This window comes from Gymnogyps californianus, chromosome 24 (genome assembly GCF_018139145.2).
Source record: "Gymnogyps californianus isolate 813 chromosome 24, ASM1813914v2, whole genome shotgun sequence".
NCBI classification, from domain to species: domain Eukaryota; kingdom Metazoa; phylum Chordata; class Aves; order Accipitriformes; family Cathartidae; genus Gymnogyps; species Gymnogyps californianus.
Genome location: NC_059494.1, coordinates 1,918,099 through 1,940,682, shown reverse-complemented (window position 1 = coordinate 1,940,682; position 22,584 = coordinate 1,918,099). Strand labels below are relative to the sequence as shown.

At 61.3% G+C, this 22,584-nt stretch overlaps 1 protein-coding gene across 1 annotated transcript; it reads left to right on the top strand.

Annotated features, from left to right (window-relative positions):
- The first annotated feature begins 332 nt into the window (after nucleotides 1-332).
- On the top strand, nucleotides 333-22,584 carry MAST3 (microtubule associated serine/threonine kinase 3). Its single transcript, XM_050910686.1, is given in 31 exon segments — nucleotides 333-379; nucleotides 990-1,079; nucleotides 9,201-9,289; nucleotides 9,550-9,622; nucleotides 9,806-9,826; nucleotides 10,927-11,005; nucleotides 11,569-11,726; nucleotides 13,465-13,540; nucleotides 13,970-14,179; nucleotides 14,261-14,362; nucleotides 14,992-15,124; nucleotides 15,633-15,700; nucleotides 16,090-16,175; nucleotides 16,317-16,525; nucleotides 16,872-17,010; nucleotides 17,243-17,375; nucleotides 17,486-17,651; nucleotides 17,939-18,040; nucleotides 18,321-18,443; nucleotides 18,782-18,891; nucleotides 19,030-19,175; nucleotides 19,376-19,608; nucleotides 19,715-19,915; nucleotides 19,999-20,037; nucleotides 20,040-20,224; nucleotides 20,349-20,471; nucleotides 20,614-20,750; nucleotides 20,949-21,130; nucleotides 21,233-21,476; nucleotides 21,551-21,596; nucleotides 21,684-22,584. Coding segments are annotated over 31 exon segments (4,344 nt in total). The 3' UTR covers nucleotides 22,278-22,584.

The window sequence follows — 22,584 nt, the reverse complement described above, 5'->3', positions numbered from 1 at the left end:
GGCTGCGGTGTCTCAGCACCGGCAGCGCCCCAGCACATCCCGGGAACGGTATGGATCGGGGCTGCCGCTGGACCGGGCCGGGCTGGGTCGGGTGCGCCGGGGGCTGCCGTGCCGAGCCGTGCCGTGCCGTGCCGAGCCGAGCCGTGCCGTGCCGTGCCGTGCCGTGCCGCAGGGGCGGGCCCGGGCCCGGCGGGCCGAGCAGGGAGCCCCGGCGGGGCCGCCGCTGCCGCCCGCCCGCCCGCCCGCGGGAGCCGCCCAGCGCGGGGGCAGCCGGTGCGGCGGCGGCGGCGGCGCGGGAGCGGGCAGCGGAGCGGGGCGGCGGCGGCGGCGGCATGAAGTCGCGGCGGGACAGGCTGAAGATCCCCTCGCTGACCTTGGAGTGAGTCGGGCCCGCGGCGGGGCGCGCCGGTACCGGCCCCCGGGGGCGGGTTGCGGGCGGCGGGGCCCCGGGGGCATCCCCGTCCCGCTGCACCCCCATCCCAGAGCATCCCCATCCAGGTCCATCCCCATCCTGGTCCATCCTTATCTCAGAGCATCTCCATCCCGGTCCGTCCCCATCCCGGTCCATCCTTATCTCAGAGCATCTCCATCCTGGTCCGTCCCCATCCCGCTGTATCCCCACCCCCGGGCCGCAGGTCCCAGCCCTTCCTCCTGCACCCACAGCCCCGGACCCCCCCCGGTGACACCCCCCACCCCCCGGCAGCACCAGAGCACCCGGTGTCTTCCCCCGCTGCAGCTTTAGACCCCGCAGTGTCCCTGCTGTCCCCTGCGCTCCCCCTCCAGCTCTGCCCCACTCCCCTCTCCCCACCTTGCCTGGGCCCCCCCAGCCCTGCTCCCCTGGCTCCAACCCTTGTCCCCCCTTCAGCCCTTGCCCCTCTGCTCTTGGCCCCTGGCCCCCTCCGGACCCCCCAGCCCGGCCGGGGGGGCTGTGCCGCCGGGGTTGCCCACCGGCACCCACTGATGCCGCGCCGGCACGTCTTGCCTTGCAGCTTGTCTCCGAGCAGTCAGAGCCCGACGCTGCTGAGCCCCTGCAGCCCCTGCAGCCCCTGCAGCCCCTTACTAACCCTGCACCCCTGGAGGTAAGACCCCCCCCCAAACCCTCCTCGGGCACCGCGGCCACCAGCTCTGGGGAAGGGGAGAGGGAAGAGAGGTGGAGACAGGGGCAGCAAGGTGGGGTGTCCCCCCCCCAGGGATGCCCTGGGGGGCCCCAAAAGCGGCGCTGTCTTCTGCAGGGCACGTGGGGCAACGTGGCTGGCGTCTGTCCCCAGCCCTGTGCACCCCAAAAGTGGCGTGGCCATGCCGGTGGGCTCCGTCTCTGCCATTGACTGGTCCATTTTGGGGAGCCCCGATGGGAACACCATCACGGTAGCTTGAGCTCAGGCTCCGAGCATCCTTGGTTTGAGGGGGGATCACCTCAAAATCGGACCAGGGCAGGGCACCGTGATGGGAGCAGGGTGGGAGCGGGAATGGCACCTTCACCCGGCCCGGGAAACCTCCCTCGCCGCTTTTTCTGCTCCGCCGTGGGGGAAGGGGAGGGGGGGGCTGCTCTGGGGGATGGATGCCCCCCACCCAAAATGCCGCAAGCCCCTCGCAGTGCCCCACCGGGTGCTGCCATCTCGGAGGCGGGTGGCCGGACCCTGCGGCACGTGCCAGCTGCACTCTGCCCTGGGGACAAGGTGCAGCGGGTGTGCTGGCACCCGGCGGTCACACCCCGGCCCTGTGCCCCATGGCACCTGCAGGGTAGAGCTGTGGCCTGCCCGGCACCCATGGGTGACACTGGGTGCCTCCATCCATCTGCCGGGAAAAGTGGCTGGCACCGGGTGAGAGGGAACCAGCAGGGAGCTCTGCCGCTGCTCAGCAACAGGCAGAGCCATTTGTTGCGGGCAGGCAGGCAGGAGGCAGGGTGCTGCCTGCGCTCTGCCTGCACATGGGGGTCCCTGCCTGCTGCGCTCCCTCGGCTAGCCCTGGCTGGCCACCCCTTGCCCGCAATGACTGCAGCATGTGGAAAAACAAGCGCGGCCACGTGGTTGCTCAGCCGAGGCCTTGGGGAGGGTGTTTTTGGGATGCTCGCGGTGAGGACGGGATGAGGATGAGGACGGGGACGAGGACGGGCAGTCCGGCAGCACCCCTGGGTGCCTGCACATGCTGGCATCTCGTGGCTGCCGGGCAGGAGGTGAGGGGAAGCGCGGTGCTGCTGGGTTTGGTGCTGCCTTTTCACCACGCTGAAACCCTGCCCAAACCCACCAGCATCGGGATTTCTGGCCGTGGCACTGGCCGGCTGCCGCCCGGTGAGCGTGGCGATGCCATCCCACGCGGCTCAGGAGGTTCCGCCGGCCCCGGCGTGCCGCCGCGTGGGGTTTTGTCACTGGTGCTAAGAAGGATGGATGTCACATGGGTCTTTGCTCGGGATGTCCCCGGTTAAACGTGAAAGCCGGAGTGAGAGGGAGGTTGCGGGGCAGCGGGGTGCTTGCCGGGGTGCTGCCGGGCGGGTGCCCTCCGAGCATGGCATCCCATGGGCGGCAGGGTGCCGTTAGGGGAGCGCTCCCCCTGAGGGAGCCCCAGGCTTTGGGGCCGCCCCTGCTGACCTGGGGGGGGATTCGTGCCCCTCGAACGCATCAGCGGCGGATGCTGCAGCTCCATGGTAACCCTGACCCCATTTTGGGGTGCTGCCCCATCTCTATGGTAAGCCCAAGCCCCATTTTGGGGTGATGCCCCATCTCTATGGCAACTCCGAGCCCATTCTGGGGTGACGCCCCATCCCTATGGTAACCCTGACCCCAATTTTGGGGTGATGCCCCATCTCTAACCCCGATCCCCAATTTTGGGGTGCAGCCCCATGCCTATGGTAACCCTGACCCCATTTTGGGGTACAGCCCCGTCTCTATGATAACCCCAAGCCTCCATTTTGGGGTGATGCCCCATCTCTATGGTAACCCCAAGCCCCATTTTGGGGTGATGCCCCATCTCTGTTCTAACACCGAGCCCCAATTTTGGGGTGCAGCCCCATGCCTATGGTAACCCTGACCCCATTTTGGGGCACAGCCCCATCTCTACGATCACCCCGACTCCATATCGGGGCGCTGCCTCGTTTCGATGGTAAACACCCCCCCCCCCCCCCAGACACCCCATTTCCCCCGCCCCTTTTGGGGGTGCTACTCCCGTCTCCATAGAAACCCCGACCCCGTTTCGGGGCGCTGCCCGTCTCCATGGTAACCCCGGCGCCGCCGGGCGGGAAGGGGCGGGCGGCGGCGGGAGGCGGCGGCGGGAGCCCGGCCCCGGCCCCGGTCCCAGCCCCAACCCCCGGTGCCGTCCCGGCCCCGCGCGCCCACGGCGGCGCCGTTCGGCCGTGCCGGTGGATGCGGCCGGGCCCCGGCGGGACCGAGCCGCCCGCGATGTCGGACCCGAGCTGCTGGGGAGCCGCCCCGCCCGGTTACCGGGGCCAGCGGGCCGCCGGCGCCCTGCTCCAGCGCTCCAAAAGGTACCGGGTGGCGGGGGGGGCCTGCACCGGGGGGGAGGGGGGGGGGCACCCCGGCGGGCGTGGGTTGGGGGGGACCATGCACCGAGGTGCGTGATTTGGGGGGGCTTTGCACCGGGGGGGGGCACCCCGGCGGGCGTGGGTTGGGGGGGACCATGCACCGAGGTGTGTGATTTGGGGGGGCTTTGCACCGGGGGGGGCACCCCGGCGGGCGTGGGTTGCGGGGCAGGGCACCGGAGGGGCACCCTGGGGTGCATGGTTTGGGGGGGGGGGCTTTGCACCGGGGGGTGCACCGGGGTGCGTGGTTGCGGGGGGGGAGGGGTGTGCACCGGGGGGTGCACCGGGGTGCTTGGGTTGGGGAGGGACAACACAATGCATGGGGGGGTGGGCACCGGCGTGCATGGGTTTGGGGGGTGTCTTTGCACCGGGGGGGCACATGGGGGTGTATGGGTTTGGGGGGGGTCTTTGTACCGGGGGGTGCACCCTGGGGTGCATGGTTTGGGGGTCTGTGCACCAGGGGGTGCACACCGAGGTGTGTGGTTTGGGGGTGCTGCGCACCATAGGTGCATCTTTTTGGGGGGTGCTGTGCACTGAGGGTGCATCCTCAGAGCCCCGATGTTGCCGGGTGGGGTGGGCTGTGCGTCAGAGGGTGTGTTGGTTGGGAGCCCAGTGCCACGGGGGGTGCAGAGTTTAGGGTCCCAGAGCACTAGGGGATGCCCATTTTGGGGTGCTGTGCACCAGTCCCGAGGGGGGGGGGGTGTGGGTTGGGGCTCTTTGCAGCGGGGTGCATGTCGGGAGGGGGGTCGGTCTTGCATGCACGAGGGGGGAAATACCCCTGTGAGCCCCTGCGCCGAGGTGGGCACCGCACTGAGGGGACGTGTCCCATGCCAGGGTGAGGGTCCCCAGGGTGCCCGGGGGGTGGGAAGGGGCCAGTCCCTTGCAGCCAGCCATGGGCAGGGCTGCAGGGGGGGCAAAGCGGGGGGCAAAGGGCTCACACCCCCTTCGGCAGTGGGACTGGAACAGTGTCGGGGGCTGCTGCATAAATGGGGTGCTAGGTCCCCAGGTCTCCAGCTGCAACGCCAGGCTTGACCCAGGCAGGTAGGTGGGACGTGTCCCTGAGGAGGGGGACAGGCAGCGCTGCCGGCCCTGGGAGAGGTGCAGTGAGCACCCACTGAGCCCCCCGGGTGCGGGTGGTGGAGGCTGGCACCTCCATCCAGCAGATTTGGGGTGCTGTAGCCAACCCAGGCATAAAACCCTTCCACGGCTTTACATAAAAAAGGTGTTTAAGACAGTGCGGAGGCAGAGGGGAGATATTCCCATTGTGAATGTCTTTTAATATTACCGTGGGCTGGCACAAAGCGACACGGTTGCTTAGCAAATGAATCCATCCAGTACTGATCCCATCCCAGGAAGGTGCCTGCTTCACCTGGGCTGTGGGAATTACTGCTGCTGGCATGTGAGGATGGGCGAGGGCGACCCTTAATAAATAAGAAAAGGCGTTGGATGGGGTTTTCCAACCTGGAGTGGCCAAGCCGGGGCGGCCCTGGGAGAGATGTGTAATTGGAGAGATGATCTAGGCAGTCATCTGTCTCCAGCTAAGCATGATGAGGCTGTAATTCTCATGAAGGGCAGAGGATTTGCTCTTCTTTCATCAGTATTCCTAGAATCCACAGTGAGAACCGGTCTGGCCTATTTTACAGTGGGCAGAAAGCATATGATGTTATTTAGTGGGATTAAGAGGTCTGAGGGATCCTAATTTCCCACGGGGGGATGCTGAGATGGCTGGCGTAGGGCAGGACAGCCAGTCGTTTGACGGCTGACGGGGCTCTTCTTCTCCGTGGATGCTGCCTGTGGCTGTTCACACCTCGCACACTGCAGAAAAACGTGCTGGCAGACGTAACAGGTACCATTTCCTACCCACAAATGGGAAACTGCGGCGCGGGGACGTGCAGGGATGCATCCCAGGGTGCGGGGCAGTTTCTTTAGGCTGTTTTCTTGCACTGCAAAGAAAGAAATAAATAAGTCTATACCCAACTCGTTACCCCTGCGATTCCCTGCAAGGATTTGGGATTTTGCTCTTGGGAGGTGCCCGGCGCGTTGCTCAGTGCTCCGGGGTGGGTTAATAAAAGCATCTGCAGCGCCAGGCTTTCGGCTGGGGTGGGACGAGGGGCCGGAGCGGCTCCGCAGAGCGATGCCGGGTGCCTGGTGGGGTTGTGAAGATGTGGCGGGGTTGTGCATGGCCCGTGCCAGGCAGCCTGTTGCATTTTACCATCCAGACCCCGGTCCCCAGCCTCCCCCACCCCAGCCTCCCCCATCCCAGCCTCCATCCCTGGAGGCAGCCGAGTTCGGCGCCGTCACAAGTCATGGAGAAATGTCGTGGAGAAACTTGGGATGCAGCTGCTTGCTTTGGCGGGTTTTGGCGTTGAACACAAACTTATCCCACTGGAAACCGATTTTTCCAGGACGTGGTGATCCATGGCACTTCCCCAAATCCCCAGGCGCGTGAGCACCGTGCACCCGTTTGGGGGATATGGAGGGACATTTTTGTCCGCAGCCATGTGAGGAAGGGAGCCGGGAGCGCCGACTCGTGCTCTGAATCATGCAGCCGGGAGTGGAGCCGCCTGCTTGCCCTTTGAGACTGCGCCCGCTCCCTTATCGGCCTGACCCTGCCCTCGCAGCCGCGCTGCTCCCACCACCCTGCACCCGCTTTGCCCCAAACCGCTGGCTTTCTGCCTGGTATTCACTCGCCGGCGGTGCCCGGCACCGGGCGGGCATCTGACACGCGATGCTCTGCCATCCTGGGAAGTTTTAGGGGTCGGATCCTGCGGGAGAGGAGCGGGATGCTGCAGTGGCTCCGTGCATTTCCCAGTGATGGCCCTGCCTACGGCCGGGTGGTTTAGCGTGACTCTCGGTATTGCACGGTGCTGACTCCTTGCCGCCCAACGCCACTCGCCCGGATCCCGGCAGAGCCGTTTGCTGGTTAGAGACATCAGTGTTGTGCTGCGCGGCCAGATCCTGCCCTTCCCGCAGCTCCGAGGAGGCAGCCTGCGGGAAGCTGCCGAATTTTGCTCACTCGGGCATCCCGGCCATGCCGTGCCGAGGCTGGGTGCTGGTGTGGGTGCCGGCAGGCAGTGGGAGGTGCCAGTTCCTCCTCGCAGGCAGCCTCGGGATGGGTGACACATTATTTTGCTCCAGGCTTCGGGGTCACACCGACTGTCACACACTTTCCGCATCCTTTGAAATAAGCGCTGGCCGGCAACGGCAGGCACCGAGGCCGAGGCAACCTCAGCATGAGCAGGGCGGGAGATGCTGACGGCGATTTTCCACTCCATTTTTGGTACCAAATGTGCAATTAGGTGATGGAGGCAGAGAAGGCAGCAGCCCTAGCTCCTGCCTTCAGGGCTTGGCAGCTCGTCTCTACCCCGAGGCTTGTTTCTAGCCCGAGGTTTCCGTGCCGTGAAGGATGGGAACCAGCTGTAGATGATGCATCAGGCAAAGGGGGGTTAAAGTGGCGCAAGATGGTTGCGGAGCCGAGGGTGGAGCGCGCGGAAACAGGAAACGTCGGCCTCCCTCTGTGTCACCATTACTGGAACTTGCTTCGTTAAAGATTTGTTTTCACTTCCAAAGTGAAACCGAGCAAGCAGGAGAGAGCCCCTCGTCCCCTGGGATGTCCCCCCCCCTGCAAGACACAGATGCACATGCACCCCGGTCCCCGCGGCAGGACCGAATGGTGAAGCAACGCCAAAGCTGGCTGCTCTCTGCAGCCCTCCTGGTTAATAAACCTCTGCTTGTGCCGCTTCGGTGGCAGAGCGGGTTTGCTTGCAGTGCCTCGGTTTCCCATCCGGCACGCAGAGCCGACGGTGGCAAGAGGCTGTGGTTTGCTCTTGCTCCGGGGGTGGGTGCTGGGCTGTGAGTTTGCAGCTGTGGGTGCTGCAATTGGGGTTCAAACCTGTGTTTAAGCAAGAAAAGCAAATGGAGGGGCCAGGCAGGGACGGGAAGGGGTGAATGGTTTGGCGGGGGGGGGAAGGTTTCTGCCTCCCCCCGGGCATCACGGCTCAGCTCCTGCGCTGAGCAGGAGGCTCCGAGCCCTCTGAAGCCGCTGCAGCTCCGGGTGAGCCCTGGGCAGTCGGGGGGGGGGGTGTCCCAGGTGGGCACCCAAGGACCCCTCATCCTGGGTGCAGGGAGGGTGCAGCTGGCAGGGGAGGGTTTTGGGGGGGCCCCAAGCAGCCTCCCTGGTTGCAGGCTTGGCCGAGACCTTCAGTCTCGAGCAGAAGAGTTGTGGCTCCCAGTTTTAGGGTGGGAGCAGGAGGAGCCCCGCAGCGGGGGAGATGGCAGCGGGAGGTGACAGGGTGCCGGGCGTCGTGTGCGGAGCTCTGACCACGCGTGCGGAGCTCCGACCACGCGTGGCTGGCGTTGGCTGTGCATCGGTGCCGTGTACATCCGCCTGGAGGGACGGCGTGTTGCGAAACACCATCCTTTGCACCCCGGATACCGCATCTGCCGTTCGCTTCTGGTTTTGGGATCCAGGGAGAATCCCTTCACTCCGGCTTCATCCTCTCGATTTTACGGGTGTATCTGGCCACGGCGTGATGTTAAATGATGTCCTTTAACTAGTGGCATCCATGTGGATTCCCGTTCCCAGCCTGGCGAGGAAATTCAGCATCGCCTTTGCAGAATTTGCAACCCGAGGAAGCGCAGATAGAGGAAGGGGAAGGTTGTCCTCGTACTTGAGCTTCTGCTCTGTGCTGTGGATATCTGCAGTTCCCTCTCGGCAGAGTGAAAGGGAACTTAAACGAGCTGATCGTATTTTAAATGGGGTTGAAATGGGCTGTATACGGCGGGAGCGGGGCTGCAGCATCCCTGCGGGCAGGTGGGCTTTTCAAGGCTGGCCCACACTTGCAAGGCAAGCCTTGGGCTCGGGGCTTGGAGGAGAGCTGAAAGGAAAGGAAAAAGGAAATTCCTGCAAGAAGGATTGAAATCTTGTGAGCTGGGAGGGTGGGAACGGAGACGGTGATATGGAGACCCGGTGCTTGCGGACGTGGCCGTTCGGTTGTTTCGGAGGAGCTCTGCGGGATGCCGGGATGTGGTACCAGGATGGGAGGTTCGGGGTGTTCGGGGTGTCGAGGTGCCGTCGCCGTCAGCGTGGACCTGCACGTGGTGCTGCTTTTCACCCGGCGCCGGCGCACGTGGCTTCCTCCCACTGCCTACGGGAGCACGGCCAAGCCGGACCTCTGCCGGGGCATCGCAAATGCCCAGTGACACCGCAAAGTCTCAGGGGGTCGGGGACCAACTGTCCTCCCCGCTGTGACCTGGGGACCACCAAGTGTAGGGAGGTTTACAAGAACCGGGGGGCATTTTCCATGCGATGGAGCAGGTCGGGTTGGGGCCGCTTGGCATTTCCATCGCTTCCTCCTTTTTACATCCCTTTTTCTATTCCCGTTGCCCAAGGGGCCGCCTGCCTCTGCCCTCCCCAGCGAGCCAAAACCAGAAGTGGGACCTTAACAAGAGGGTTCGTCATTAAAAATAACCCCGTTGGCCTGTCTCCGGCAGCGTTGAACTGGGGACGGATCTTCCCTGCGGCGGGAGTTCCGTAATCGATGGGGTGATGGCAGCCATGTCCCGTGGCACAGGGCATCACGTACAAGCGGACTCGTACGTGCCCGAGCCTGTCCAGCCCTGCCCGTCCTTTGCTTCCCCAAATTAATTCCTTCTTTTTCTTCCCTAGCTGCCGAAGCAGCAATAGGAAGAGCTTAGTGGTGGGCACCCCCTCTCCGACCCTCTCGCGGCCTCTCTCCCCGCTCTCCGTGCCAACAGGTAAGGGATGTCCCAGGGAGACGGGCTGAGCATCTCCCAAAATTACCTGAGTATTTCGGAGGGGTGGTGGGGGACCCTTCGGCTTCTGCAGCACCTTGTTAGCAGGAGCGGGCTGGCTCCTGGCCGTGGGTGCCTTTTCCAGGAGGGAATAGCTTGGGAAGCGATTTACCCCCTCTTTCCCCTGAAGGAGCAGCCTGCGGCACCCCGGGCATCGTGCCGGGGCGGGTATCGGGGTGACTTTTCGCCCTTTCTCCCCGCAGCTGGGAGCAGCCCCTTGGACAGCCCACGCAACTTCTCTGCCAGCACCTCCATCAACTTCCCCTTCGCTCGCAGGTGAGCCCCTGGCCCCCTCCCAGACCATTAATATTCACTAATAATTATAATTCGCCAGCTGGGACTGTTCTGTTGACCTCAAGTGATTTGTTTCGATTTTTTTTTTTTTTTTGCTTTTTTTCTCCCTGATTTTTGGGCTGGCGTTGTTCACTCTGCCGTGACCGGTGCCTCCCACCACCCCAGCCATGCTCCTCGGACTGACAGGCAAGTACCGGGGACGGGCTGGGGCCGCGTTCCGGGGAGGTGTCTGCTCCGCATCGGCACGGACCTTCTTTGTGTGCATCCCTGGGTGGGAGATTTTGCTCTGGGACCAGGCTCCCTGTAGCTCCGGGAGCAGAAATATCCCTGTTCCCATCACACTGTCCCCGGCCACGAGCTCAGCCCCAGCTCGGACCCGCTCTGAGCGCTCCCGACGGATGCTCAGCAGATGTCCGGGGACAGATGCTTGGCCGGGTCCCCGCAGAGGCAGATCTTGCTGCATCCCCTCCCCAGCTCGCGCTGCTCAAGACGCAGACGCCAAAATCCTGTTTAACTAATTAATTAATTGCACACATGGGGGCGGACGGCTGATTTTAACCCATCGATCGTCACATGGAAAAAAGCTGGAGGCTTACGGATGGTTGTCACACTTGTAACAGAGTGAAAAGCCAAACTGCGGGGCCGGGGGGTTTGCAAGCCTGCCGGCAGCGAGAGCACGCGGTAGTGCCGGTACCGGATCCGGCACCCTGCCAGCTCCTGCCGTCCTTGACCCCGCACGGGAAACGGCGGCGGAAGGTGAAGGGCCTCATCTTGACATGGACGTTGCCCCGTCCATTAGAAACGTCTCCAAGAGGAAGCGTTCGCCTACGTATGAGCGGTTGCCTTCCTGTTTATAACCGGGCTCTGCTCCGCGGCGCCTGTTGTCTCAGGACGGGTCTTTAGGAATCCTGATTTCTCACAGAAGAAAGTCCCAGAAGGCTGAATTTTGCTCTAATTAAAAATCAGATTCTCGCGGTTGTTTTTTTTTCCCTGTCTGAAACGGATTCGCCACCCGACCGAGCCCCAGCGCTGTCCCTTTGCGGGGACCCTGCTCGCTGTCACTGTCCCCATGGACGCCTGCACGCCGGGGTTGCAGAACAGCCCCCCTCACCTGCAAAACCCTCTTATTTGACCCAATTTCAGTCCATTCTGAAAAGAGGTTTCAGGGCTTTATTATTCAAGCCAAACCTGCATCCTCTTCCCCATCCTTATCACTCTGACATTATTTATTTGCATTTAGATGTTGTTTATTTTCCTGTATGTGATCGGCACGTTTGCGCTTGCAGGGCTGATGGCAGAAGGTGGTCACTGGCTTCGCTACCCTCCTCTGGCTATGGGACCAACACCCCCAGCTCCACTGTCTCGGTAATGTTTGCTTTCTCATGGCAGCAGGCGAGAAGAACCCGAACCCCTTGGTTTTTGGTGAAATGCCTCCTGCGCCCCGCGGCATCGGTTCCTAGGCAGCCCCTCCGTTCGTAGAGGACCATGTGCTTTAGCTGCATCGTGCTTTCCAAATGTGCTTTTAAGAAAGCCGTAGAGCCCGGCAAATGGCTTACAGCACCCCTGGGCGTTACGGCATCCCTGCGTGTCACGGGTCGAGCGTGCACAGGGCACATCCCGACCGCGCAGGGGAATGGCCGGGCAGGAGCCGCCCGGGATGCTGCGGGTACAAGGGATGGGGCTCAGCGGAGCTGGATTGAGTGGGAGAGCGGGGGGAGTTTGGGGTGGGAATGGGCAGCGCAGACCTCCCCGGGCTGGCCTTGCCGTCCGTATTTCACGTTACCGAGCACAGAGCATACTGCCCATCAGTATTTCCAGCCTCCTAAGAGGCTCCGAGGAATATTTTCCTCGCAGCTTGCTGGTTTCCATCCCGCTGCCGGGAAGCATGGATCCGTCTCCCGATCCCCTGCATCTCTCTTTCTTTCCAGTCGTCTTCGTCCTCCCAGGAGCGCCTGCACCAGCTGCCGTACCAGCCCACCCCCGACGAGCTGCATTTCCTTTCTAAGCATTTCCGCAGTACGGAGAGCGTCACGGACGAGGAGGGGCGGCACTCGCCCTGCCTGCGCCCACGATCCAGGAGCCTCAGGTACGGCACCCACTATGGGGAGCACCTACGGTGCTGCCGGGACGATGCACCGGGTGCCGGCACATCCAGTGCATCCTCTGCCCTCTCGTGAGCTGTTCCTGGGATGTCCTGGTCCTGCTAAGCCCGTCCCAAGGTGTTGACCTCGATATGGGTTTTCCCCTTGCAGGGAAGTGGAGAAGCTATGGCTTGAGGTTGTAGATGCCCCATCCCTGGAAATATTCAAGGTCAGGTTGGACGGGGCTCTGAGCAACCTGATGTAGTTGAAGATGTCCTTGCTCATTGCAGGACGGTTGGACTAGATGACCTTTAAAGGTCCCTTCCAACCCAAAGTATGAGTCTATGATCGTAAGCTCCGTGATTTTGGGCATTAGGGTCTGGTTCTCAGCATCTTCTCGGCTGTTGGGATGTGGCATTGCTCTCCTGGCAGCAGACGACACCTGAGAGTGAGATTCCCTGGGGCTGAAGCTCAAGAAAGTGGCATTTGTTCAAAATCGGTTGTTTTTGCAGCCTCTTGCTGAGTTGTCTCAGGTTTCGGTGGAGAGGAGGGGACCGCCGAGCAGAAGCCCAAGCGGTGGCTGTCCTTGCAGGGCATGGCACTGCGCCGGGGCAAGGCTGGGAGGTCACCAGCCTGACCTGCCATGAAAAAATCCTGTTAAAAATCCTGTTTCTGAGCTTGGGTCAGGAAGCATCCCCTGTGTTTGCTGGGGCTGAGCGTCAGCCTGGCCTTTGCCTCTGCAAAAAACAAGGACCGCAGGTGGACGAGCATTTGCGGGCTGGAGAGAGGAAAATTTGGAGAGAGCATCAAGCCGGTGGCCGTAGTATCGTGCAAGCTGACCCTGCGGACCTGCCGAGCTCCGCATTGCTGCTCCGAGACCGTGTCCCACGCAAGGAGCCGGTCACGTTTCTGCTTGTCCAGCACCAGGAGCTTGTGCTTTTTACAGGGGATGTTTTGGTTAAATCCTCTTTTCCCACTGAAAAAGCTCCCAACCCTCTTTGCACCGGAGGCAGAGCCATAGCCCTGCGTGTTGCCGGCTGAAATTTCATTAAAATCAGATTAATTATCTGACAGGGTTTTGTAGGTGGCAAAGTTTTCACCGAGGAGATGCCAGCTCTGCGGTCGGCACGGCACGGCAAAGGCTGAGCTGGGGCTGGCAGCGAGCGGCTTGGGTCTGGTTTTAATCGCTGCATTTATTATATAGTGGCTAATGAGTTGCTGGCTGCTCCTGCGACTTGCTTTGCATAATGAGATCACCAGGCAGGGGCCTGAGAGAGGCAATGTTGGGTGAGGGTAAGAGAGAAGCCTTGTTTAATGAAGATCCCTGCGTCCACCACGGGCGTTGGTTGGGTTTTTTTGCTGGTGAGCTGCAAAAAGGGCAACGATGACAAGAAATTGTGGGATCCAGAGGAAGGAATGGATGAACTCGCTCTTCAAAGCCAAGTTGACTGATGCACCAGCCTCTCAGCTCTGGATTTTCAAGTCACTTGAGTTTGGAGACCTGCGTTTGCGGGAGGTTAACCTTCCCTGGACCAGGTCCCAGGGACCTCCAGATCCATGCATGGTGGGAGGGATGCTGCTGGAAGTGCTGGGCCAAGGCTGATGGCTCCGCTCGGATGAGCTTTAACCGCTTGGGATCGGGAGTTAGGAGGAGGGAACAAATTGCTCTCCAGGGGTAGTAGCTATTTGCATAGATGTAAATCACTTGGACCTTGTAACACAACTGGTTTCCTCCCTCCGCAGCCCTGGACGGACGAGTGGAACGTTTGATAACGAGGTTGTGATGATGAACCATGTCTACAAGGAGCGGTTCCCCAAGGTATCTGCCAGGACTGGGGAGGACGAGCATGTTAGTGCCTCCGCAGCATCCTGACAGCATCTTCTCCAGAACAACCTCTTCTCTGTGCTGGAATGTAGAATGCATGGGTAGATATACCAGGGGGTGTTGGAGGACACGGAAGACGTGGTCATGAACCGGGGAGGCATGGACCTGTGGGTCTGCATCATCACACATGCAGGCAGAGGTCTCTGGAGACTTTGGTGGAGCTTTTCCAGCCTGCTGGAAGCTGGGTCCCAGGTGGGGCCAGGATGTGCACGTGGATATTGGAGCTGTGGGAGGTGGTAGCGTGAGATCCTGGCTGGCCAAAACCAATGTAGGAGGTGGTGGCATGAGATCCTGACTGGCCAAACCCAATGCATGGCATGGGGATGCGTGTTCCCGGGCATGACCATCTATTCTGCCTTGCAGGCTACGGCCCAAATGGAAGAGCGTCTGCAGGACACCATCACAAACTTCTCTCCGAGCAGCACTCTGCCCCTGGCAGACGGGGTGCTGGGCTTCATCCACCATCAAATCATCGAGCTGGCCCGTGACTGCCTGGCAAAGTCCCAGGGAGCTCTCATCACCTCCCGCTACTTCATGGAGCTGCAAGAGAAACTCGAGAAGATGCTCCGAGATGTGAGTACGGGGCAGTTCCCTGCCCGATGCCATCTCCTGAGGCCACCAATAGATGCCTGGCTTCTGTCTCCTCTCCGGCAGGCTCAGGAGCGTTCGGAGAGCGAGGAGGTGAAGTTCATCGACCAACTGGTGAGGAAGCTGCTGATCATCATCTCCCGTCCTGCTCGCCTTCTGGAGTGCCTGGTAAGACATGGCAGCTCCCGATGTGTCTTGTCTTTCACGGTCGGCGCCCGCCCGGAGAGGAGGCAAAGCCTCCTCTCCGGGCGGGCGCCGACCGTGAAAGACAAAGCATCTTCTCACCACCTTGCCTGGTCCACCACGGGAACCGCTGCTCCTCACCATCCTGGCCAGGCTGCAGCAAGGAGCTAAGACCGTTCCTAGCATTAAAGCCATTCCTTGGAGAGGAGAAGCTGGTTTTTCCTAGTGGAGTAGTGGGATGTGAACTTCTTAGCAAGCTTTCTCATCCATTTTCAGGTTTGTTTTTTTAGCTGTTGCGCTGAATTTCTAAAGCACTTGCCTTTGTGCTGTGGTTCCTGCAGCTGGAAGGAGGAGCCGTGACGAAGAGTGCTGCTGGTGTGCTCTCCTTGGTTTCCCCTCCAAGGCCAACTCATGGGGCTACCTTTTTTTTCCATCAACCCTTTACACGGGGAACGATGGGGGAACGATGCTAGAAAGAGGAGCAGAGTGTTTAGCTTTCTCCTGCAAGCATCCAGAGCCTGTCCCCAATTACAGGTGTCACCTGCAAGGCTTAGAGGAAAGGTTTAACTTTGCAAAGTCTCGCTCCTCAACTGTGCTTGGTTTTCCCCATCCAGGAGTTTGACCCGGAGGAGTTTTACCATCTCCTGGAAGCTGCAGAAGGACACGCCAAAGTTGGCCAGGGAATAAAGACCGATATTCCCCGATACATCATCAGCCAACTGGGGCTCGTCAAGGACCCACTGGAGGGTAGGGAACCGCTTGGGTTGGTGGCCCTGAGGTCTGCAGTGGGATGTGGACTCCCAGTTTGGCCACTGGCGAGCGTGAACAAGCACTGGGAGTTGGCAGGGGGACTGGCAGGGCTGAGCTGGTGTCATGGGGTGGGTCACAGCAGGACCAGGACGGTGTCCAAGTCCCCTGGCCAGCCCCACATCCCTCGTTATTGCTCCCAACACGTTCAGCAAAGCAGATTAAGCTCAAGAACGCTTAATCCGTAGGAAGCCACAGCCTTGGGGGGGGAACCATAATCCCCAAAGAACACGGGAATGACTATGGAAAAAAGAGAATTATATAAATGTTTAACCTCATGTTGAACCTCTTAACGCTATGACCTGAATTTCTCCATATGATAGCTCGAGCAAAGCGTGTGGCGAAATCCCTGCGGGATCTCCGAGTTTGGAGGGAGAGTGGTTGGTGGGGGGTTATTTTGGTGGGGGTTGAGCATGAAGAAGGTGAAAACCATCCCTGTCTTCTGCAGAAATGGTCCAGCTGGATCACTTCGACAGCGGGAACACCATCACGCCGGAGAACGATGACGCCTGTGAGGTGAGCACGGTCCTACCTGTGTGTCCTGCCTGCTGCCTCCAGCTTTGTCCTGCCTCACCCCACACTGAAGCTCCTTGCAGCAGCTCCTCTGCTATCTTAGGCTGGGAGACGTTTATTTGGGTTGTCCCCAAGGGTGACTCGTATTCAGGTGTAATATCTCACAGTCCCTCAACTGGCTTCTTGAGTGGACAGAGCTCAGAGTGGGTTCTTGATCTGCAGAGCATCTTGGTCTTCTGGTTTGGGGTTTGTGGCTGGAGGGGGCTCAGGGAGGGATGTCCTCTGGCAGCGAGGAGCACTCGGAGGTGATACGTGATGGTGCTCAGTGAATTCCTGCCTGCACTCAGAGTGCCGGCACGCCGGGAAACGTTAAAAACCTGTGTCTTCTTCAGAGCCAGCCTTCGGCCACCACTCCTCGGAGGAAGCCCTGTGAGGGGGACTTTGAGACCATCAAGCTGATCAGCAACGGGGCTTACGGGTGAGTTGGGAAGTTCCTAACACTTGTCTCCATCTGTAAACGTCTCCAACGTCCTCCCCATCTGAGCCCCGCGGTGCTGCGTGGTTGGTCCCGGTGGTTGGAGGACGTGTTTTGAGGTCCAGCCGTTTCGCTGTCTCCTAGGGCCGTGTACCTGGTGAGGCACAGGGAGACGCGGCAGCGCTTCGCCTTGAAGAAAATCAACAAGCAGAACCTCATCCTGAGGAACCAGATCCAGCAGGTGTTCGTGGAGAGGGACATCCTCACCTTCGCGGAGAACCCCTTCGTGGTCAGCATGTTCTGCTCCTTCGAGACGAAGCGACACCTCTGCATGGTGATGGAGTACGTGGAAGGTGAGAACGGGATTCGGGACTGGATGGTGCAGTGAGGAGGGGAGGATATCAATGTCTGAGCATCGAGGACACCACCCAGACATCTTCTGCCCTGCTTTGCTCTGGGTAGCAGAGGGAAGCACGAGGAGATGCTTTTGTGATCCTGAGTCTTGCCTTGGTGAAGGTGGTGGCCATGCTCACCTAGGAGAGCGTTTGCGCCCCATGCCTGGGGATCAATGCTGCTCCAAGGAGGGATGGGAGGGTCTGGCTGGGAGCCTGCTCGGCAGGAGAGGCAGCGTAGCCCTGCCCGCTGACCTCCCTGCCTTCTCTGAGCCCCCCGTGCTCAGGAGGACCCATGTCCCCACAGGGGGGGATTGTGCCACGTTGCTGAAGAACATGGGCCCGCTGCCTGTCGACATGGCGAAGATGTACTTTGCTGAGACCGTTCTCGCGCTGGAGTATCTCCACAACTACGGCATCGTCCACCGGGACCTCAAACCCGACAAGTGAGGACGTGGGTCAGGTCTGAGCAAGGATGGGTTTGGGTTTAGATGGGGAAGGGAAAGGGACTGATCCAAGCCAAGAGGATAAGGCAGAATGAGGTCATGGGTTTTGGTGCCCAAAGACCTGGTCCTGTGCCGTTGCACCAGGATCAGAGGTCCTGGGGTCCAGCTGGTCCTGCTCAGATCTCCCCAGAAGCAAACAGCATCGTTGTGGGGCGTCTGTCTTCTCTTGCAGTTTGCTCATCACCTCTATGGGCCACATAAAGCTGACGGACTTCGGTCTGTCAAAGATCGGCTTGATGAACATGACCACGAACCTCTACGAAGGTCATATGGAGAAGGACACTCGGGAGTTCATGGACAAGCAGGTACGAGGTCCTGCTCTGCTTGGCCAGTCTGCTGTCACTGGGGACCAGGATAGCCTCAGGACTTGTTGCAAAGGTCATTGCAGAGGTGTCAGCCACTGCTTCCCACGCAGGTGTGTGGCACTCCAGAGTACATCGCCCCAGAAGTCATCCTCATACAAGGCTACGGGAAGCCCGTCGACTGGTGGGCCATGGGCATCATCCTCTACGAGTTCCTGGTGGGCTGTGTCCCCTTCTTCGGAGACACCCCCGAGGAGCTCTTCGGGCAGGTCATCAGCGGTGAGTGTCGGTGGCAACTTTGCTCCTCAGTTTGCTCTTCGCAGCAGTCATGGCTCGTCCTTAGCACGTGGAGAGCTTCATTCCTTCATTTCATGCTTGACTGAATGGTGAGGAGGCTCCTCAAGCTTTGATTTCCCAGTTTGGGAGGATGCTTTCATCTGCTGCGGCTCCTGGGGGACTCTCTTCTTGCCCAGAAGCGACTTCTCCTGCAACCTCGCATTGTCACAGCCCCCGTCGTGTCCAAATTCTTCCAGCCCCTCCAAACTCCTTTTCCTTTTTCCTTGCAGATGAAATTATGTGGCCAGAAGGGGATGAGGCTCTTCCCGCGGACGCCCAGGACCTGATCACGCGGTTGCTGAGACAGTGTCCCCTCGAGCGCTTGGGCACCGGTACGCATGGCAGCCCCGGCGCAGCGCTCGGGGGGTTACCTGGAACCCTAATTCACGTCAAGCCATTTTCTGAAACCAAAGCGTGTCCTGCCGCGTTGAGGATGCTTGGAGGAGGTTCCCCGCTCGGGGTTCACCCCGGGAAGGCAGCGCAGGGCTCCAGACCATCCTGTTTTAAGCCATTTGCTCTGCATTGGAGGAGAGACCGTGCCGTTTGGGGCCGGCAGCGGGAGCATCCCGGATCCTGCCCCGTCCCCCTGACGCAGGTTTCTCTGCCTGGCAGGGGGTGCGCACGAGGTGAAGCACCATTCCTTCTTCCTCCACCTGGACTGGAACGGGTTGCTGCGGCAGAAGGCTGAGTTCATCCCCCAGCTGGAGTCGGAGGATGACACCAGCTACTTCGACAGTGAGGCCAAATCCATCCCCTTCCCCACCCCCACCCCCCGCCAATCCGTTATCCCAGCTGCAGGTCGGATGCTCCCACGGGAGATGGAAATCTCCTGGGCGAAGTTGGTCGCTTTACAACCGAAGTCACAAAACAGATGCAATCCTGTTTCCAGGCTGCTCAGCCTTACCAAACCCCTTACTTTCTCACCCCAAAACTCTCCTGGGATTTGGGACGGGGCTGTCAGCCGTAATACAGCTCCCCACGGGTGCAGGTCCCACCGGGGTGCCGCGGGCAGGCAGGACACGGTGTGTTGCAGGCAGGGTGCCAGCCCTGCCTGCTCTGGCTCGTGCTTTCAGCTCGCTCTGAGAGGTACCGCCACTTGGATTCGGAGGATGAAGAAACCAACGACGAGGAATCGTCCGTGGAGATCGGGCAGTTCTCCTCCTGCTCCCATCGCTTCAGCAAGGTGCTCCAATCCCTCCTCCGGCATCCGAAACGATGGGCGCTGCGGCTGGCACGGTCGTGCCGAGCATTGGTGTCCTGGCTGACGCCGGAGTGCCTGGGGATTCCCGAATTCCTTGCTGACAGCTTGTCTCCTCCTCAGGTGTACAGCAGCTCCGAATTCCTGGCGGTTAACTCCAACCTCAGCCTCTCGTCCTCCGACCGGAGTCACGGCGAGGACAAAGAGGAGCGATGGGACAGGCACTCAGGAGACGAGGACAGGAGCCGGCTGGCGGGCACAGAGCCCCGGTGCGTGCTGCAATGGGGGATGCAATGCTGATGTGGGTTTGTGCTGGCACTGAGGGTTTGTGCCAGCACCGAGGCTTTGTGCCAGCACCGAGGGTTTGCAGAGGCATCGGTGGGATGTGTCTGGGGGTGCTGCAGCAGCTCAGTGCTGTCCCCCTCGCCCATTTGTGGTTGTCCCGAGCCCTCCTGCTCTCCCCGTGCAGGCTCCGCTCCTGGACATCCTGCAGCTCCACGCCGTACACCTCCCGGCATGAGCGAAGCCGCAGCCCCGCCGCGCTGCCCAGCACCTACAGCCTGGACACCATGCCCAAGTTTGCCTTCTCCTCGGAGGACGAAAGCCCTTGCGTGGCATCCTCCAAGCCAGAGAGACCCAAGTTTGTGCTGGGAGATCTCGACGCAGGGACCGGCAGCACGGTGAAGCCATCGGCGCTATCCGGTATGTAGGCTGTGGGTGCTGGTGGAGGATGCTCCGGGGCCAGCCGGGGTCCCATGCGGCATGAGGTGGCTTCGCCACGTCTCCAAACTCTCCCTCCTCCCCTCAGCTGATCTCGTCAGCCTGAACCGCATCCGCCTCCGGAGCAACAGCACCGGCACCAAAAACTCGACTCCCCGGGGCCTGGAGCCGGGCGGGAGCCGTCGGCTTAGCAGCCAGAAGGACGTGCCGGACAGGCAGAGATCCTCGCCGGGCAGCCGCGTCCCCAAATCCGCCTCCGTCTCAGCCCTGTCCCTCATCATCACATCAGGTCCATGTGCTGCGCGGTTTATCCTGCCGGATGGCGGTTGCCATGTGGTTTTCCGGGGCTGAGCCGGTTTCTCCTGCTTGCAGACGACTTCGGCAGCGGCGCCCTGATGAGCCCCATCTCCCCCACTCCCTCTCATCCAACCCCTCTTCCCGTGACTCCTCCCCAAGCCGAGACTCATCCCTCGCCATCGCCAGCCTGCGGCCCCCCATCATCATCCACAGCTCCGGCAAGAAGTACGGCTTCACCCTGCGAGCCATCCGCGTCTACATGGGGGACAGCGACGTCTATACTGTCCACCATATGGTCTGGGTACGTGGCCTGGGCTCTGCACGGGGAGGCACTGGCAGTGCTGGATACCACGTTTCCCGATGGGAAAACCCCAGGAGGAAACGTAGGTTTGTAGCTGAATAAAACCTTGGTCTTTTGATTGCAGAGCGTGGAAGAGGGGAGCCCTGCGCAGGAAGCGGGGCTGAGAGCGGGCGATCTCATCACACATGTGAACGGCGAGTCAGTGCTGGGTTTAGTTCACCGGGACGTCGTGGAGCTGCTGCTGAAGGTAGGTGACCGGCACTGCTCTGTCCACCCGGCACCAGTGCATCAATCCAGCGGCTCCCCGGCATTGCCTCTGCCAGCAGCCGAGGCAGGAGCCGGTTCGGATCCGGTGCTTGGACTGCAATGACTCATTTTCCACCCCTCAGAGCGGGAATAAAGTGGCCCTGCGGACCACCGCCCTGGAGAACACCTCCATTAAAATCGGTCCCGCTCGGAAAAACAGCTCCAAGACGAGGATGGCACGGAGGAGTAAGAAGAGCAGGAAAAGGGACGGCCAGGACAGGTGGGTAGAACCAGGGCGGGATGAAATGGCATTTGTCCCGGGGTGTGCCGTACCGGGGGAGGATGCTCTGGCTCTGCCATACCGGGGTGTCCAGCGGGGTCTGGTCCTGCCGGCACTGGCTCGGCAGACTCGGGGCCACCAGCTTTAAGGAGAAGCCGAGGCTCTTCCTTTCCCCACCACCTTTGTCCCCCCCACCAGGAGAAAATGCCTTTTCAAGAAGATCTCCAAGCAGTCATCGGTCCTGCACACCAGCCGCAGCTTCTCCTCCGGTCTCCATCACTCGCTGTCCTCCAGCGAGAGCCTCCCGGAGTCCCCCACCCACAGCCTGTCCCCAGGTCCCGCGACACCCTGCCGCAGCCCCGCTCCCGACCTGCCCCCAGGTACCCCAACCCGTGGCGGGGGGCGATACTTGCTCCGGGCATGGCGGGGATGCCATACGTCCATCCATCCCTCGCGGTGACGTGTTTCTCTTTGTGCGGCAGATGCTGTGTCCCCGCAGAGCACCTCTCCCTCCTCCAGCACCCCAACGTCACCCGCCGGCCACGTGCGCCCCAGCTCCCTGCACGGGCTGGCACCCAAACTGGGTGGGCAACGCTACAAAGTGGGACGGCGCAAATCCACCAGCAGCATCCCCCCCTCGCCCCTCGCCTGCACCCCTTCTTCCGCCCAGCGCCCGCCTTCTCCCCAACGCTCCCCATCCCCGCTCCTCGGGTACCCCAAAACCCCCCATTCCTTCCAGGGCAAGACCCTGTCCCCCCCACCATCGTCCGGCAGAGCTCGCGACCCCGCAGCGCCGACTGCCCCCGCTCCCCCCTCCTCAAACGCGTCCAGTCGGCCGAGAAGATCGTCACCATCCTGGCGGAGAAGAAAACCGCCGGCAGCCGCAAGCTGGGGCTGGAGATGCCTGCGATGGATGGGGAGGCCATCGGGGAGGGCGAAGGACCGGCGTACGCCGGGGAGCACGGTTATCACGCCACCAGCTCCCGGCTTGGGGAGAGGCATGACCGGGACCAGGAGGTGGTAGTCATGCGGCGCTTGAACCTCTCCGAGCGCCGGGACTCCTTCAAGAAGCAAGAAGCAGTTCAAGAAGTGAGCTTCGATGAGCCAGAGCCGGTGCCGGCAAGCGAAGACGGCAGCAAGAGAGAAGCCGGGCAGGGTGTTGTTCTCCAGTGTGGTGGCACGGCCGGCACGGAGCCGAAGCCGAAGCCCAGCCCAGTCCCACAGATCGCAGTGCAGGGCTCCGAGAGCGATGAGCAGGAGCTGGCGGCAGCCGAGTGGGAATGCCAGGGCTTCTACCCCATCGGCAACGCCGAGCAGCCGGCCGGCAGCATCTCCTCACCACGGCGGGATGGATGCGAGCATCGGGACCGCGGCTCCCAGCAGCACCGGAACTGCGGGGAGAGAGCAACCAGCCACCGGCAACCACCGCGGGTGCCGCCGGCGCTGCCGACACAGGGCCAGGAGCCGGCGGGTGCTCAGCTCCCAGCACCCCGGGGCAGCAAATGGAGCGGGGCTGAGCACGCCTGAGCCCCACGCCGACACCCAGGGATGGTTCAGGCTCCCCGTGGCATCCCACTGCCTCCCCGAAAAACCCATCCCGCGCGGCTTATCTGTGAGATAAACATCCCTGGAGCCATTTTGGACGTCGGCGTTGGCCGGGCTGGCTGCGCCCCGGCACTTCACCTCCCCCGAAGGCTTTTTGTACTCCCCGAAAGATGCTCATATTTTTATAGAGACGCGGGAGCTTTTCCGGCGGTGGCGTTTCCCCGGCAGGGCCCCAACCTTTGTGTATAGAAAGGACTCGATGCAAATATTCGTTAATTAATTTATTACT